Source organism: Delphinapterus leucas, chromosome 2 (assembly GCF_059928025.1).
Source record: "Delphinapterus leucas isolate spDelLeu-1000000601 "Yukka" chromosome 2, BTC_Dleu_Yukka2, whole genome shotgun sequence".
NCBI classification, from domain to species: Eukaryota; Metazoa; Chordata; class Mammalia; order Artiodactyla; family Monodontidae; genus Delphinapterus; species Delphinapterus leucas.
In genome coordinates this window covers 53,958,449-53,976,526 of record NC_143130.1, presented here as the reverse complement: position 1 = coordinate 53,976,526, position 18,078 = coordinate 53,958,449, and the positions used below count along the sequence as shown (strand labels likewise).

The window sequence follows — 18,078 nt, the reverse complement described above, 5'->3', positions numbered from 1 at the left end:
CACTAAAGATGGATATTCTTCACTTCTGTCCTGTTCATGGTCCATCCCTCCCCCTCCTCCAGAACATAGTTCTGAACACTAATGCTTTTCTAGTCTTTTTGCATGTTTCACAGGAACTGTCTCTACCAAAAGAACTTGTGCTTTTCCTGCCAGGTCGCTACCACCCTGAGCCTTTGATTAATTATTCTCCCCTTGGTGTCACACACACTCTGACTTCAGCAGAGCAGGGCTCTGACCAACAGATGCTGAGTAGGAACTGCTTTGGAAGCTCAGAAATGGGTAGCAGGAATTCCTAGTGTATGTAGAAAAGTGACTGCCAGGGATCACTAAGATAACATGGGAAGATTCAAGAGTTTATTGTTTGGAGCTTCCTTTAATTTTGTCTTCCTGTCCTCTGGAACACCAAGCCTCATAAATACAGGCATTAAATCTCCTCTAACATTCAGTATTTTGGGGGAAAGAAAGAATCCCAGCCCCTTCCAAGAATATCGTATGTTGCTGGTACTACTGCGTAGCAAAGGGAGAAAATGCCACTGCTGGCAGATTAGTTTGGCTCTTGCCCCTTGGTTCTCAGATTTGCTGCTGTTCAGACACAGACCTCCCTGTGTGCTCTCCCTTTAAATTCATCTTGGCATCTAATACCAGGCAGAGAGCAGAGCACACAAAACTGTCCCAGCCCCTGGGTGTCCCAGATAATTAATATACAGGGTGACCCTGCAAGCATCCCTGTTTGCACCTGACCTAAGAAGCCCACTGGGACAGACCATGACCCGCTGCAGGTGGGGCTGCTTAACATCACGGGAGAGCCCACCTGCACATGGGCCTTTGCACACAGCTCTCATGCATCACCCCCAAGAGGGACAGAGGTAAGATGCAGTCCTACCTACCAATACCTTCTCCTTCCCCTTTGCCTTTTTTGGAGGGGCAGGGATTCTGTGGCAGAAGAGGGATAGAGGACAATTATCTGTTGAGCTCTGCTTTGCTCAAATAGAGAGAGGGGAGGGGGCGTGTCCCCCAGCCCCTTAGAAGGAAGATGGCCTGTGAACAGTCTCCATCCATCCTGAAAGGGCCAACCTCTCACCAGGGCCTGAGTGGTGAGCCTGGGTTTCTTGAACCAGAGAAGAGGTAATTTTTACAACTCTCTGAGATTGAGGTTAATATTCTCATTTTTAGAATGGGGAAACTGAGGCTCATGTCCAAATCTGTAACGATCCTCAGGACACACATGGTGAACCTCAACTTTGAGCACAACATTGACGGAAGAGAAGCTGACTGCCCACCTGCCGGGTAACTTAGCCCTAGTCCAGAAGCCAGTTAGCTACAATCTTAAGTCATGGTCTGAGGATACTTTTGTTCTGAGAGGTGAAATTTTAGCAAAAGAAACTAGTTTTTAAAATAAAAAAAAATGCTGGGTAAGGAAAGAGGAGAAAATAGCTGAGGAGTTTCCCCCTGTATCCAGCCTTTGACAGTTGAACGCATAAGACGATGTGAATCCTGCAAATAAGGCTTTTTGAAGGCTTCAGGTCTGGATCTCTGTTTCCTGGGTGGAGGAGACCTGTGAGTAGGAAGTTCTGAACAGCCCTTAAACCAGCGTTCAGGTGATCTGTAAGGCCCTCATTTGAAGGCATGTGGGGTTTTGTAACTAGACGTTCTGTCATGATGGAGCTTCCCATAGATTGTTTACTTGACCTGAGCACCATTGTAAGAGGGCCCCAGTTCCTGGGAGCAGAGGGGCGTCAGCACTGTCCTCCACATCCCTCCAGGATACCTCAGCCCAGAACTGCTTTGACTCAGGGGTGACAGAGCTCCCAGTGGGAGCTCCATGCATGGGGCCTTTCCGGAGGGAGAAAGGACACTTCTTCAGGACACAGGGCTGGAGTCTCACAGCCGCGGCCATCTCCAGGAAGGTCTCTCTCTGAGTTCTAAACCTAGCCCAGTGGTCTCCCAGTAAGCCCTAGGCCTGCAGCATCACCTGGGAATTCAGCGGAAACACAAATCCTTGGGCCCCACCCAGCAATGTGTGACCTACCTAGGCCTTCAGGTGATTGCAGTGTGCTGGAGTTTAATAAGTGCCACCCCGCATGATCTGTGTTCCTGGGCCCAGGAGATTATCTGTCTGCCCTAGAAATTGACCACAGATAATCAAACCAGGAGGTGTTATTCCCTTTAGCAAGTGCAGAGCAAGAATTGTGTGAAAGGGCGTACCATTTTAATAGACAAATTTTAGCCCTCAAGACCTATCACCCCAATGGAAAAATAAGCAGGTGGCTCATGTTTCGGAAAGGATCATGCAGCACCTCCTGAGAGAAATAGATGACAGTGGGCCCCTGGACTTACCTGTGAATAACCTGGACTCTAGGAACAGAGGCCAGGGCTAGCTTCTTGCAGGCCAAGTGTGCCCAAGTGTCACAAGGCAGCAGCGCACTCCGGCAGTCCCGCAGATATCAAGGCCTTGCTGGGCTCCTAACTGATGGTGACCTCATCCCCGAAAAAAAGGAAATCAATTCCAAACATTGCATGTACTTAAACTTTAGATCCCGTGAGGTCTATCTCAGTGCCAGTTGGGGCCTTGCTACTGAGCAAGCGTGTACATGTTCTTTATATTATGTTTTAGGAGCAATGGTGAGAATCACAGTGAGGGGAGACAGTTGCCCCCCTGACCTGCCTCTGCTTGTCTGGAGCAACATCCCGAGGACATCTAATGCTGGTCTGGCTGTGCAGGGGCTTTATAAGCACTCACTTAAGCTACTGCCCTTCCTCACTATCACTTTTCTCTTTCCCACCAAGATCCTTCTTTCAGGGGACTCTTTGGAGGGAAAGCAGTTTGCTCATCTAGGAAAATGTGTGCTCTCCTGCTAAAGGCCCTTCCTCCCAGTGAGTCCCTTGTCGCGCTGCTCCCTGAAGCACCTCCCACGCCTGTCCTTCCTGCATTCAGGTGAATTCTTTGTCTGGCAGATTTCAAATGCAAACTGTGCCTCCTAGCCATGATCTCTTAGCCAGACAACAGGTAGCCTTTTGAAACTCTAGCGTGGATTCTCCCCTCACATTTCCTTTCCCCAAAGGTAGTGTTTCTGGTGTTCTTTTAGCTTCTCTATTCTGAACGTTTCCAAATTCTCACAAAGCCAGCATACTTTGGGGAGAGGCCTTACTTTGTCCAGAAGACCTCGCCAGGCTGAGGACAGTCAGGGGAGATATCCAGCCAGCCTGGAGCTGGGAGGCAGGAGGTGGGGGACTGTTCCTGGCCCTGCCAGCCAGTTGCTATGTGGCCCCAGATTTGTCAGGTGTCATCGCTGGGCTTGGGGGAAGCTGTCTAGAACAAGTGGGTTGTTAACTTAGAGCATCTAGAAAACTTTTGTCAAGAAACCCTGACTAAGGTATCGGATGCTACCTGCTCAAGTCAGAGACCCACTATTGTTGGGCAGGAGTGTGATTAAAAAATAATAAAAAGCCAGTGAGAGAGAAGTCTAGAGCTGAGAGCGCCTGGGAGATGGGGAAGCCACGTGGGGACAGGTCAGGGTGACACAAAAGCAGCCAAGGTACAGGGGCTGGCTCTATGGGTGTTAGCCCTGTGGCAGCACTAGAAACAGGCTGGGGACTGGGACGCTGGGCTCTGGGACACGAGGAGACACGAAGATGGGCAGCACACGTGGCCACACAGACGTGGCCCCAGGGTATTTGCTGAGCATGCTGGCTGAGCAGAATTTCAGATCTTGGCTGCCTTGTACTCTTAGCGCCTGTAATTTTACAGTAAGCATCTTCATAGCAATCATCCGGCAGTCCAGATCGTGAACTTAGCCAGCTCCTGCCACATGATCCAAGTTCAAGGTACCCTGTGTCAGCCTCCAAGTCGCATTGGTGGTCTGCCCTGGCAAGGTGTGACAGTCAATGCCAGTTACCATCGGGTCTCCATGTGTCACTAAATCACCCGTACGTCCACTCTCTCCTTTTGCTCATTGCCTGGCCTCTAGCTGCTAAAGCCCCCGATCTTGCCCTTTACCTGTTTTTATACTAACTTTGAACACGTTTGAGCTTCTTTTTTTTTTTAAATGCTGCCCTTTTTCAGTTTTCATAATGGTCATTTTGGGACCACATTTGCTCTGCACTTAGCATATCTTCAAGTCTTCACTGAAATATATTCAGTGATGCTATCAATTTTGTACACACGATAGTAATTTCTCATTAATTCTTTCCCAAAGAAACAAAAGGATCCAAGGGTGAGACTTCAGGACCGTTGACTATGAAGAACACTCACTTGCTCTTCGTGTAGCATTCTGCGGTGCCAGGGTTCTCCAAGTGTGGTCCCGGCCAGCAACAGCAGCATCACCTGGGAACTTCATAGAAATACAGATTCTCAGGCCCACCCAGCCCTGCTGGATCAGAAACTCTAGGGATGGATCCCGCATCAGTGTTTTCACAGCCCTCCTGGTGAGGCGGATGCACGTTTATGTTGAAGAAGCACTGCCTTTATGAAGCAGAGGGTTCAGTTGGTGAGCCATGGGGCCAAGCCTTTGCCTCCAGGAGGTCTGCTGTTCAGCCGGCTCTGCCCCGTGCCCTGCCCCGGTTGGAGTGGGGTGTAAGGAGGGAGGAAAGAGCACAATCACCTTGGCCTGGGTTATCTGGCTGTAGAACCCTTCACAGCTTGAGGCACCAGTACCTAGTGCAGGGTACAGGGCAGTGGGGAAGACCCAGTTCTTGTTCTGGAATTCTTCACTTTAGGGGAGAAATGTGGAGAGGCATTTTAGCGATTTAGCTTGCAAATAATTAAACACACCAGTGTTTACCATAACATAAACTTAGGTATGTTATTTTGCAGACCACAAAAGTCTCGTGCATTTTTTTTTTTTAAGGAAAAACAGGAGTTCACAACCTTTTCCCACTTTTTATGAACTGATGTGGGCGGTGCTGCCCGGAGCCACCCAGGGTCAGGGCGACCCTCCTCTGCCCTCAGACAGGCCTCGTTGAAAAAATCTGAGCAGCAGGGTATCTTGCTGAGATACTAGGGTGCTCATTCCCAGCCATGCCTGAGTGAGCTCTGGGCTTCCCGACCTCAGCAGAAAAGTCACTGTGGTCTCTGCTGTGTCTTCTGAGACTGTTGGCTGTTCCAACTGAGATAGAACCAAGGACCCACGCAGCTCCAAGGGGATCATGGATTGTGTGAAATTATGGCCACAGCAAGGTGTGGGAGCCGGCTTCCCTCCCTCCCCTCAGCCCCGCCTCAGGCAGCTCTGGAAGGGACCGGCTCAGGCCTCAGTGTGAGTTCTGGGCACTTGGGCCTTCGCAGGCCTCTCCTCCATAACAAATACTAAAACCTGTATTTGATGACTCTGTGGGTGTAAAGACAAATATAATACTAGTTGGATCGTGTTCTTTTTTCTCTTCTGATTTTAAAATAAATTAAAACATTTGCTTGGGCCTCTGGAGGTATCATGGGCCCCCATGCGCCTGCCTGCTGGGCCTCATGGAGAAGTCAGCCCTGCAGGGTGTGTCTCTGAGTCCTATACCCAGAATAACCCAGCGCTCTGCTTATTTAGAAAATCGGCTGTGATGGAATCATTGGGTCTGCGGCCAAAGAAGACCGGTGTGGGGTCTGCAGCGGGGACGGCAAGACCTGCCGCGTGGTGAAGGGTGACTTCAGCCACTCTCGGGGCACAGGTGAGCTCAGGGCCCGAGGAAAGGTGACCTGGGCCACGCCTGGTGGACGGGTGAGTGTGGGCCCCAAGGTGTTGCTGCAGCTACTGGGCCTCCTACAAGTGTGGTATATTTTATTGCCCCAAAGCCAGTCTTATTGTATATTATGTTACCCAAAAGCCAACGATCACGTGCCTTCCCCGCATCTCACATTTAAAGAGTAATTAATAGTAGATAGAGCACCCAGCACCACAGTCTTAGGATTTCTGAAAGGCAGAGAAGGACATTTTAGCCAGAATGACATCCTTAGGTTCCTAGACATGAACAGTCTGCCTGTGGCCCTCCGGGTTCGGCCCCGAGGTCCATTCTCACACAGTAGCGGCCCTGTCCCACCAGCCCCGCCCCTCAGCGTGTGCCAGCCCCTCGTCTGTCCGGCACACAGAGGCGGTGATGAAGACACTTTGCCACATCATTTTTACCTATGGATGGAAGAGGTTTTCTCTGTTTCTGAGTTTTCTGTCAGTAAGAGTAGGATAGCGTTTACACAGATCCCTAAAACGTGCATGAAGCCTCATGTTCCGGGACGTCTGTGATGCATCCACCGGCTGAGGCTGCAGAGTCACTGCATCTCCCGTGTCCCAGATGCAGACCTTCTCCAACTCTGGGCGTGGAGAGGTCGGCGGGGTTCAGCTGATGGACCTCACAGTCTTTCTACTGGAACCATCCTCACAGCTGTGGGCTGCTTCGCCCAGAGGTGGGAGAGCATTTCTTATTTCCTGTCCTGGTGGCCACCAGCTTATGATGTACAGGGAAGTACCTGCTTGATACTCAGTGAGGGGAGCGTGAGGCGGGCAAGTCACCCAGAGGGCGAGTGTCCCCTCACCCGACGTCACCAAGAGGGACATCACCAAGATAACTTCTTGAGTGGAGCTGAGCTGAAAAGCTTCTGTTCTAATTCCCACAACTGCTTTGAAGAGAAGTGTTTCAGTCCAGTTCCACCCAACAAGGGGATAGAATCAGTTGTTCCTCCCTGTCCCACAGAGTGGGCCTCTAGGAAAGGCAGAGAGGAGAAGTCTGTGCACGTCCGCCTTTTCTCTATTTGGACAGAAGACCTGGTCTGGAGGAAACATTCCTTCTAGATACTTTGGAAAGGGCGGCCTGTTGCACAGATGCTTTGCAGGATCCTGTGAAAGCAAAACCAGGGGCAAATACAAAATGACATTAAAAATTACACTTCAGGCCCCGTAAGGGCTGGTTTCAGGACTTAAAGATAGGTGCCCAGGCTGTGGAACAGGAAGCTTGAGTGAGAACCTGTGCCTGCTGCCCGGCTCCCGAGGAAAGCTAAAGGAGCTGATGTTGGAACAAGTCGGTGTGGGGGAGGTGCCCTCCAAAGCTGCACCATGCAGGACAGTAGCCACAGGCCACTGGCATTGATTCAAATTTTAAATATAATTAGTTAAAATTAAACAAACTTAGAACTTCAGCCATCAGTCCCGCTAGCCACATTTCAAGTGTCCCGTTGCCACATGTGACTGGGGGTCCCGTGTTGGATGATGCAGAGAGAGAACTCTTCCTTACAGAAAGTTCTCGTGGACAGCACTGCTCTGAACCTTTGGTAACGTCTGCTCTTTGTTTTGTCTGATGCTACTTTCTCTATATGGACCCTGACTCCAGTTTGCCATGAGACTGACCTTGCCTGCTGCAACTGTGCAGTGAGGACGGTTATTAGGACCGAGACCTCTGCACCTGGCAAGTGTTTACTATTGATTTTTTTAAAAAAGCAGCATTAGAACCTTTTACGTAAACTGAATGCTGTGCTGAGCTCTAATAAACTGGACTGACTACAATTGCTCCATTCTGTGGAAGGCAGGTCAAGCAACAGCCGTGCCCACTTCTGCCCCCGGGGCAATTCTGTAGAGCATTAAGGAAGGTTCCACCATACACCTTTGTAAACTTCCACTGTATGCCACATAGCAGACAACTTCGAGAGAACCCAGATCAGGGCAAAAGCATTCCCCCAGTGTCTAATCCATTTGTTGGCCTTTGATCTTGGCATGAACACATCCATTCCTCCGATCACAGCAATGTCCTTTTCCTCTGCTCTCTCCCTTCTCCATCCCACCCTATTCCTGGCCCCAACCATACACAGAAGGGAGATGGGCGTGAATGTGCAGGCTTCCTCCTGGGGAGATCAGGCCTCTGGGGCTGTGGCAGCCAGTCCCCCATAGAATGGCAGATGCTGGAATCCTCCAGGGGGTAGTGGTCCCCACCCTGACATGCGGCTTAGTGTTCCTTCACAAAAGCCTTAGCAAACCTTCAGAGAAAGATAAGCTCAGTTAGCGTCACCCACCTATAAAAGTTCTGTCCTTCTGAAGAGTTGCCAAATGTCACACCTTCATTTTGAAGTCTAAAGCTGTTTTCTCCAAATCCTTGTGGTTGGGGTCTGTGAGCATAAGCTCATGTCATTGTGGATGCTGTTTATTGAAGATGTCCGTGGAATGCTTGCTCACACGTGAATGAATCACTAGCTAACAAATTTCATCAAACACTAGCCTGTAACCCAGGTCTGGCATTCTGGAAGGCATGTACGAGAGATACTGCTCGTGCTCACCCAGGTGGCCATTCACCCAGTAAACATTCATTCAGCACTGCTGTATTTTCAGAGCAAGGTGTTGCAGAAATAAAAGTTAACTGTCACTGAGTTGGTCACAGTCAAGGGAGGTGCTCAGCGGGTGTGCTGTGGGGCCCCAAGTTCTGGTGGGGCTCCTCACCCAGCCCTATGGGCAGATGACAATGGCCCCCAAGCCCTAAAGGACAAGTAGGAATTAACTGGCAGTGGGGGTGGGAGAAGGACATTTCAGGCTGAAGGAAAAACCCAGCTTAGAAACGGTATAAAGCGCCCGGGTCATGTAATATCTAGGTGACTCCAAGTGCAGCCGGATGGATTCAGAATCCTGTCAGTTTAGATAGGAAGGTAACTTTCATCTCTGCCCAGCTCGAAAGACTGGGAAGAGGAGGAATGCCTTATCACCCTGAGGGTGAATATCAAAGAAAATACCATACCAGAAAGATAAAGAGGAATCAAATGCAGGATTTGTGCCCAATTATATATGTGCCCTGACCCTTGCCTGAACTCTTCTGGCTCCTTAACCCAAGTACTTGAGCTGAGGACCCAGAGCAGACCCACACAGGGACAGTGTCCATGCCCCCAGGGTGTCCTTGAGAGGTCCCAGTGTAGCATCCTGAGTGAGGTTGTTTATTGCCCTCTGGCCTGTTGCCTCCCAACTTTGAACAGATGAGGTCCTGGGCCACTCATCTCTAGGAGGAATCAACTTGAATTGGCTATCATATTACTTTTCTGATGGATGGGCTTCAAAATGCCCAAGCCTTTGGCTGAGTTGAAATAGCCGAACTTTTTTAAATTTAGTAACTTGAAAGTTCTTGATAGGATGCTTTTGTTTCATTAAGGTGTCATTTTCACATTATTTCATGCTGCTCTTTGACAGTAGAAAGGTGACTGGTGTCCATGGACACTCAGTCCAGAACATACCTGGACTGAAGTCCCCACCGAGAACCGTTGGCCATGATGCCCCATGGGCTCTGAATCCCTTTGCACTTTTTTCTCAAAGAGAACCTTCTCAAACAGTCAATTCTTTAAAGGGAGAGTGACGTGATCTATCCCTATTGAATAGGGACAGATCCACATGTCACACGCTTGTTCAATAATTAGCTTTAGAACCTCTGCCTTGTGCCAAGTTCTGTGCTCCAGTCTTTAGGTATGGGGTGTGGAGGTTCCATGGGGAAATTTACCACTGTCTGATGGTGACACAGGACTCTTCTCTGCACTGACTACAGACTACAGTATCAGTTCCTGCAATGTGCATGTAAACCAATTACAATGTATTTCTTTTTCTTAGTCAAGAATAACCTTTGTACCAAGGTGTCCACGTGTGTGATGGCAAAGGCTGTTCCCAGGTGTTTCTCATGTAAGATGTTTGGCTCTTCTGTGCAGAACTAGTGGTGACATGCCTGGTGTGGGGCTTTTACCTCACTTACGTGCCTGAATGTTTGCTGAGTAGAGTCAGTGGGAGTGAGTCATGCATGAAGCCACGGATAAACACTGAGGCCATTTATTGCTCATGTGTAATTGATGTTTAAGACTGATTACCAAAAAGAAAAAATATAGAATAAAACCAATTTTAAGGCTGTGAAAGATAAAGAGTCATGGGATTAGGGGCCATACAGAAACACATGTTACTGTGCCAGGGATACATCTTCATTCTCCTCAGCCCCACCTGGCACTTCGGCAGAAAATGCTAAGATATGCCAGAGAATTTAGCCACAGATGATGCTTTCTTCCATAAGGAAGTTTCCATATTACAGGGTTGGGCTTCCCAAAGGGCAGAGAGCACTTGGTAAGACCCTCCTGGTCTTCGTGCTAGAGATAAAACCATGGCCTTGCTTTGGCCCACCTGTGCTGACCTCACATTCTGAGAACTGAACCAGAATATTAGTCTAGACTCCTGGGCTTCCCAAATCCTTTTCCACTGAAACCAGAACAACCTTTAGGGATAAACATAAAGACAGTAATACTCTCCTAAACAACTTTCGTAAAAAGAGAAAACTAGAAACTTATACAAATCCTCCAACAAGCATTTTTAAAGATTATTACCAGAAAAAAAAGAACTTTGATTTTTTTTTTTGTATGTGTTTGATACAACCTTTTGAAAGTGGCCCAGTCCTCATAGCCAGGATGTTACCTGTGTTCCATCATGGTACCTTACCAGCTCAATGGTTTTCTTCCAAGGAAAGTTATTGCTGCTGAACCTGAAACAAGGGAAAAATATGATCTAAATCATCTACCTGTGAAATTCAGACAAAAAGTATTTTGCAGGGAAATATAGCCTGATGATATTAATTTTTCAGAACATTTGAGGCAGGTTTAAGGTCAACATTACTTTGAAGTTCCTTCTGACTACTTGTCCTTATGGCAAAAATTACGTGTTCTCCTAGAATAATGGCAACAGTATTGAATTTTATCCTTGGCTTCCTCATGACCCCAAATCGTGTCCCTCTAACTGGATTTCTCCTGCTTGATGGCAGAGACTAGAATGGAAAATCATTCCAAAGACAGTCTTGCTATCTTACCTAAAGTATGACTCTATCTTGTGAATTCTTAGAGTAAAGCCCCCCTTTAATTATATTTCATGCCCAGTCAACATGGTGATGTCTGGCATCTGCATAGGGGGACATCTGGTATGAGGGATGACATGGTGCTTTGGGACTTGGTGATAGGGCTCTTTCCCTTGCTGGTCACTCTTCACAACAACCTCAGGGTGGGCTCTGAGCTCTGGGTAGGGTAGGGGCCATCAGAAAGAGGACAGTGAATGACAGATGGTTTCTTTGGTTTGAGGACAGAGGCCCCGCATTTCATTTCAGGGATATTCTCTTTCATTACTTCCCTCCATATCTTGAGCAGAGAGGCTCATCTTAGAAAGAAAGGTTAGCAGAGCCCAGGCACAACAATGACCTGACCCATTGTTCAGGGTTCACCTGAGGATGTGCCACACCTGAGTTGTGTGTCTACCCTGAGCTCTTTACTGTTCATCTGCCTCTGCCCCAGAGGGTATATGAGAAAGGAGAGGAAACAGGTACCTTTTCAGTGTTGCTACTTGTGCCAAATTTAAGCTTAAAAATAGGCATGGTGAGCGTGCACTAGTTGCAGATGCCCCTTGCTGTGGAATGTGGAAAATTAACTAATTTGGACCCTGGCGAATATGTCTGTTGCCTTAGATTCTGCAGCCTGGTGATGCTAACACCAGGGTTTGTTAGTCACAAAATAGGAAAAGTCCTCGTAACAGCAGTAGCTCTCAGAGAATAATTCAGCTCCCCAAGCAGATCCTGTTCCCAGGTCAGTTTTGTGCTTTAAGTGGAGATTAAAACCAAAAAAGGTTTTAATCACCACTGAACTCAGACAATTTTGTCTTCGTTTTTGATAATTCACAATCTGTATGCCTGGAATCCAATAATTCTTCAAACTCCCCCAGAAGAAATGGATTTCTCTAAGAGAAATTTATGGTACAAAATCCAGTGCTGTGATTCTCAAAGATGTTTTTTTGTGGCCACCCTTTTTAAGTAGAGAAGCATTCCTGGAGCAAAAACTATTTTTAATCAAAAAACCTTGCCTCACGCTATAAGGACAGTGGAGGGACTGTGTGGGCACGTTAGTGCTGCTGCTTCCTCTAAGTCAGAGGTGGTTGGAAGGGATCCCCTGGAGGACCACACTCCCATCTGGTTCAAGAAGTCGTCCTGCTTGGGAATCAGGATGGATCAGGGCACAAGAAATAAACAACTCGAACCGGACTGTGTTGCCACCTGTGAAGTCTTCAGGTAGAACATTTATTTGTAAGTGTCCGAGACTGGATCTGTAGTAACAACACCAAAACATTTGCTATCAAGACTAAAGGACCCCGCTAAACTTTCCATGAAGAATGGCTGGTTGAACACAGGTGTTTATCTCCTTGGCTTCTCAAGATCACTTTAAAATGAATGAACAGGAACTTTTTTTTTTTTCCATTATCAAAGACCATTTAATTTTTAATTGAGATATGGTTGACATACAACATTATATTGGCTTCATATGTACAACATAATGATTTTATATTTGTATGTATTGTGAAATAATCACCCCAGTAAGTCTAGTTAACATCTTTCACCATACATAGTTACAGAATTCTTTGCTTGGCATGAGAACTTTTAAGATTTACTCTCTTAGCAACTTTCAGATATGCAACACTATTATTAACCACAGTTACCATGATGTACATTACATCCCATGAGTTATTTATTTTATAACTGTAAGTTTATACCTTTTGACTCCTTTCACCCATTTTGCCCACCCCCACCCCCTGAAACAGGAACTTTTTAAAAGATCTAGGGAGAACAAGGACACCTCAAGTGGATGTTCATATGTGTTTGAATCAGAATAAATAGACTTGGTTTTGCTGTGGTAAACAAGCAAACAAACAAAACACAATGTAAATACCCCCAAAATCAGTGGCTTAACACAAAAGTTCATTTCTTGCTGACGCTGCACGTCCAGCATGGGTTGGCAGGAGGCTCTGCATACCGTAACCACTTGTGGACCTGGGCTGACAGAGATTTTATTGTCCACACACTGCCACAGTCACCTTGGCAGGAAAAAGGGAACACGGCAAATCAGGTGCTGGTGCTCTTAAAGCTTCTATGTACACATCACTTTCACCCACATTTTCAGGGTCAAAGTAAGTTACATGGTCACACAATTTTAAGAGGGCAAGGAAATGCATTTCTACCATGATTCCAGAGAGAGACCTGGAAATATTTGGTGGCCAGCATCATGACACATCACCTATAGCAAACTTTTCTGCATTCTGGTATTTCGGTTGCCAACACATAAAACACTCCCTGCCCCCTAACTGAAAGCCACTCCTGACCATCAGCAAACACCGCCCATATACAATAGTCCCTCCTTATCCCTGGGGGATAACTTCCAATATCCCCAGTGGATGACTGAAAGCATAGATAGTACGGAGCCCTATATATACTATGCTTTTTTCCTACAAATACATACCTGTGATAAAGTTTAATTTATAAATTAAGCACAGTAAGAGATTAACAATAACTAATAATAAAATAGAACAATTATAACAATATACTGTAATAAAATGTATGTAAATGTGGTCTTTCTCTCTCTCAAAATATCTTATGGTACAAATTTAATGCCTTTTCCATCTTAACTAAGCACTTATCACGCACCATGGCCATAACTTGTGCGGTTTGAGGTGCAACAGCAAAACTAGCACAAGTTTCTTTTTCCTTCTTCACAATTTTATAAATGGGAGATTCGTTCTTACCATAGATCTTAGCAACTTCAGCATATAACTTTTTTTTCCTTTCTTTATTAAGTCTAGAACTTTCACCTTTTCACTTAAAGAAGCACTTTACAGCTTCTCTTTGGCACATCCGAGTTGCCAGCATCATTCCTCTGGTGCTTTGGGGCTGTTATTAAGTAAAATAGGGTCACTTGAACACAAGCCCTGTGATACCACAACAGTCAATCTGATAGCTGAGATGGCTACTAACAGTGACTAACAGGCAGGATATGGTTGACAAAGGGATGATTCATGTTCTGGGCAGGACGGAGTGGGACTGTGTGAGATTTCATCACATTAGTAAAATGGCATGCAATTTTAAACTTATGAATTGTTTATTTCTGGAATCTTCCATTTAATATTTTTGGACTGTAGTTAACTACAGGTAACTAAATCCACAGAAAGCTAAACTGCAGATAAAGGGGCTACTATATATAGAGACAACCCATCTGTGGCATCCTTCTTGAAAGAGTCTGCAACACAAATGGGAAAGACCAAGATAACTGAAAAGATGACCCATGGGAAAAGCAAGATAACTCAAATAATAGAAGTTCAAAATCTCTATTAACTATTCTTAGATTTGAGAAGTGAGTTTATGCATAAAACCAATACAGAATGTCATGAGAAGAAGCAATCAGAAAACAAAAAGGAGATCTCAAATATTAAAACTATGACTATCATATTAAAACCTTGTAATAAAAGGCACCATAAACAAATGACAAATGACAGAAAAAAATGTGTGCGACAAGTCTAGTGAGTAAAGAGTTTGAGTCTAAAATGTATTAAATACATATTAATAGATATTAACATATATTTCCAAGACTCCTGCTTATCAATTAAATCAAAACAAAAAGCCAGTAGAAAAATGGGCAACACTTATGAGCAAGACAGTTAACTGAAGAGTGAATGCGAACGACCAATAAATATGTGCTAAGATGCACGGCCACATTGATAATGAGGGAAAAACAAACTATATTTATGACGTAACAATTTTTCACATCTTGAACTAGCAAATATCCAGAGGATTGATAATATCAAGTATTAAGAAGCCTGTGAATAAACATGTATTCTCCTGTAGTATTGGCTGACTTCTATATTAGTTAAGCCATAATGGAGGGCGATTTAGATGTACATTTAACATTTAAACTACATGTGTGTTTGACCCAGCAGTTCTCACAGCTGGCCTGGTATGACATTGTTTATATGCACAAGAAGACATGTGAAGAGCTGTTCATTGCAGTATTATTTTTAGTACCTTTGTAGAGATATGATTCACACATCATAAAATTCATCCATTTAAAGTGTGCAATTCAAGGGGATTTAGTACATGCACAGAGTTTTGCAGCCATGACCACAATCATCCCAGAAAGAAACCCCACACCCATTAGCAGTCATTCCCCATCTCCCTCCTACCCCAGCCCTAGGCAACTACTTTCTCTGTCCATCTATTTATCTATTCTGGACACTTCATATAAGTCGCATCGTATAATATGTGGTCCTTTGTGACTGGCTTTTGTAACTTAGCATAGTATTTTCAAGGTTCTTCCTTGAAACATCTAGCAATGTTTCATTCCTTTTTTATTTTTTTGCTGAACAATATTCCATTGTATGGTTATATCATATTTTAAAAATACATTCAATAGTTGATGGATATTTGAGTTGTTTCTACTTTTTTGGTTAGAATGAATAATGCTGACATAAACATTTGTGTATAAGTTTTTGCATGGACATATTTTTCATTCTTCTTGGGTGTATACATAGGAGTGGAATTGGTAGGTCATATGGTAATTCTATTTTTGAGGAACTACCAAACTCTTCTCCAATATGCCTGCACCATTTTACATTCCTACTAGCAATAAGTGAGGGTTCCAAATTCTCCACATCCTCTCCAGCACTTCTTATTGTTTATCATTTTTGTTATAGGCATCCTAATGGGTGTGAAGTGGTATCACATTATGGTTTTGATTTGTATTTCCCTAATGGCTAATGATGTTGAGCATCTTTTCATGTGCTTCTGGCCATTCATATATCTTCTTTGGAGAAATGTCTATTAAAATCCGTTACCCATTTTTAAATTGGATTGTCACTTTATTATTGAGTTGTAAGTTTTCTTTATATACTCTGGACGCAGTTCTTTCATCAAAATGATTTGCAAATATTTTCTCCCAGTGTATGAGTTTGCCTTTTCACTTTCTTGATGGTGTCCTTTGAAGCACAAAGTTTAAAATTTTGATATGATCCACTTTATTTTTTTTCCTTCTGTTGCTTGTGCTTTTGCTATCTAAGAAACCATTGCCTAATCTAAGGTTACAAAGATTTACTCCTATGTTTTCTTCTAAGAGTTTTATAGTTTCGCTCTTAGATTTAGGTCCATGATCTATTTTAGATTGGGTTTTTTGGTACGGTTTGAGGTAAGAGTCTGCCTTCATTCCTTTGTGTGTGGATATACAGTTATCCCAACACTGTTGAAAATATTCTTTCTCCATTGAATATTCTTGACATCTTTGTTTTAAAAAATCAATAAGGGACTTATTTCTAGACTCTCAATTATATTTCATCGATAGAAATATCTGTCCTTATCCTAGTACCACATTGTCTTGATGATTAGAGCTGGCTAGAAAACTTTGAAAGCAAGAATTGTCACTTCTACAACTTTGTTCTTTTTAAATATTGTTTTGGCTATTCTGGGTCCCTTGCATTTCAATATGAATTTGAGGATCATCTTGTCATTTTGGGCAAAACAAGCTGGAATTTTAGTAAGGATTGTTTTGAATCTGTAAGTCACTTTTGAAGTATTCCCATCTTAACAATATTAAGTCTTTTGATCCATGAACCTGGAATGTTGTTCCATTTGTTTAGATTTTCTTTAATATCTTTCAGCAGTGTTTTTGCAGTCTTTGGTGTAGAAATCTTGCACATCTTTTGTTAAATTTATTCCTAAGCGTTTTATTCTTTTTGATGTTATTTAAGTCTAATTGTTTCCTTAATTTTATTTGGAAATGTTTACCCCTAATGTATAGAAATGCAGTTGATTTTTGTATATTGATCTTATATCCTGCAACCTTTCTGAACCTGTTCTAACAGATTTTAGTGGCTTCCCTAGTATTTTTCTATATATAAGATCTTGACATCTGCAGATCGAGATAATTTTACTTCTTCCTTTCCAATTTGGATGCCTTTTAAAAAATTGTTTCTTGCCTAATTGACATAGAGAAAACTTTCCAGTACAATGTTGAGTAGAGATAGCAAGAGTGAACATCCTTTGCTTCTTCCTGATCTTAGGGGGAAAGCATTATTTTACCATTAAGTTTGATATTAGCTGTGGGGTTTTTGTAAATGCTCTTTATCAGACTGAGGAAGTTTCCTTTTATTCGTAGTTTGTTGAGTATTTTTATCATGGAAGAGTATTAAATTTTGCCAAATGCTTTCTCTGCATCCACTGAAATGACCAGGTGGGTTTTGCCCTTTTTTGAATAAATTACACTGATTGTTTTTTATACGTTAAACCAACCTTGAATTCCTGGGATAAATTATATTTAATCATGGTGTATAATCTTTTTTTATGTTGTTGGAATAGGTTGCTGGTATTTAATTGAGGGGTTTTGTGTGTCTATTCATACATTATACAGCATTGTTTCCAAAAGTGACAATTTTGAAACAACCTAAATGTTCTAAATGACAATTTTGAAATAACCTAAATCAGTAGGGGCATAGTTACATAAACTACATAGCAATTTAAATGAAAAATAAGGAGAGCTATACATACTCACATGGAGAGCTTTCCAAGACACATCATGCTTTTTAAAAAAATTGTAGTATAATACAGTAGTCATAAATGTTATTCCTAACAGTTATATAAAATATAGACAAATAAAAAATATACCATGTGATATTTTCATATTTATATTTGTGTAGATATTTGGATAAATAGTAAAATATCTGAATGAATATATACCAAACTAATAGTGGCGGTTCCCACAGGGCAGGGGAGTGGGATTAAGGGGACTTGAGATTTACCTGTATTATTAAAATTTTGATAATGGGAAAATACACATGTATATTTCTGTAAATTTAAAATACATAAGTGTTTACAAACATAAAAATTAACTCACTGATACACACAAACCCATGTCCTAACAAATTTTACTGTAAACTAAGGGAAAGTTCTGTTAGCCCACAACATTGTCCTGTTCTTCCCACACAAACATGGAGGAAGCTGGTACAATTAGAACCTGTGTCACTTAAAAATTAGTAATAAATTTAGAAAGAAAATTAGTACAGGATCAACACACGTATACTTCAATAGGAAAAGGATAAAAGGGACAAGGAGAACAAATGACTGATTTAAAAAAACTCACCAGCAAAATGTTACCAAGGAGAAGATGAAAATTTTGACCAAACATTATTGCCATAAATTCCAAAAACTGATTAAATAATACCCTCAATAAAAGAAGAACTCATTGATAAGATATGAGATCTCAAGGAATAAGCAGTGAAGCAACAAAGGGAGATGAAATGTGACTCAGCTGAGGAAAAG

At 43.5% G+C, this 18,078-nt stretch overlaps 1 protein-coding gene across 3 annotated transcripts in view; it reads left to right on the top strand.

Moving 5' to 3' along the window:
* The window catches only part of ADAMTS17 (ADAM metallopeptidase with thrombospondin type 1 motif 17), a 359,591-nt gene that overhangs the window by 247,468 nt on the left and 94,045 nt on the right, over window positions 1-18,078 (top strand). For 2 of the 3 annotated variants that reach the window (XM_022598898.3, XM_089906892.1), the window contains exon 15: window positions 5,532-5,652. In XM_022598898.3, the coding sequence (XP_022454606.1) occupies window positions 5,532-5,652 (121 nt within the window). Of the gene's footprint in view, window positions 1-5,531; window positions 5,653-9,545; window positions 9,615-18,078 lie in introns of all 3 variants that reach the window. The other variant, XM_089906891.1, reaches the window with a different exon arrangement.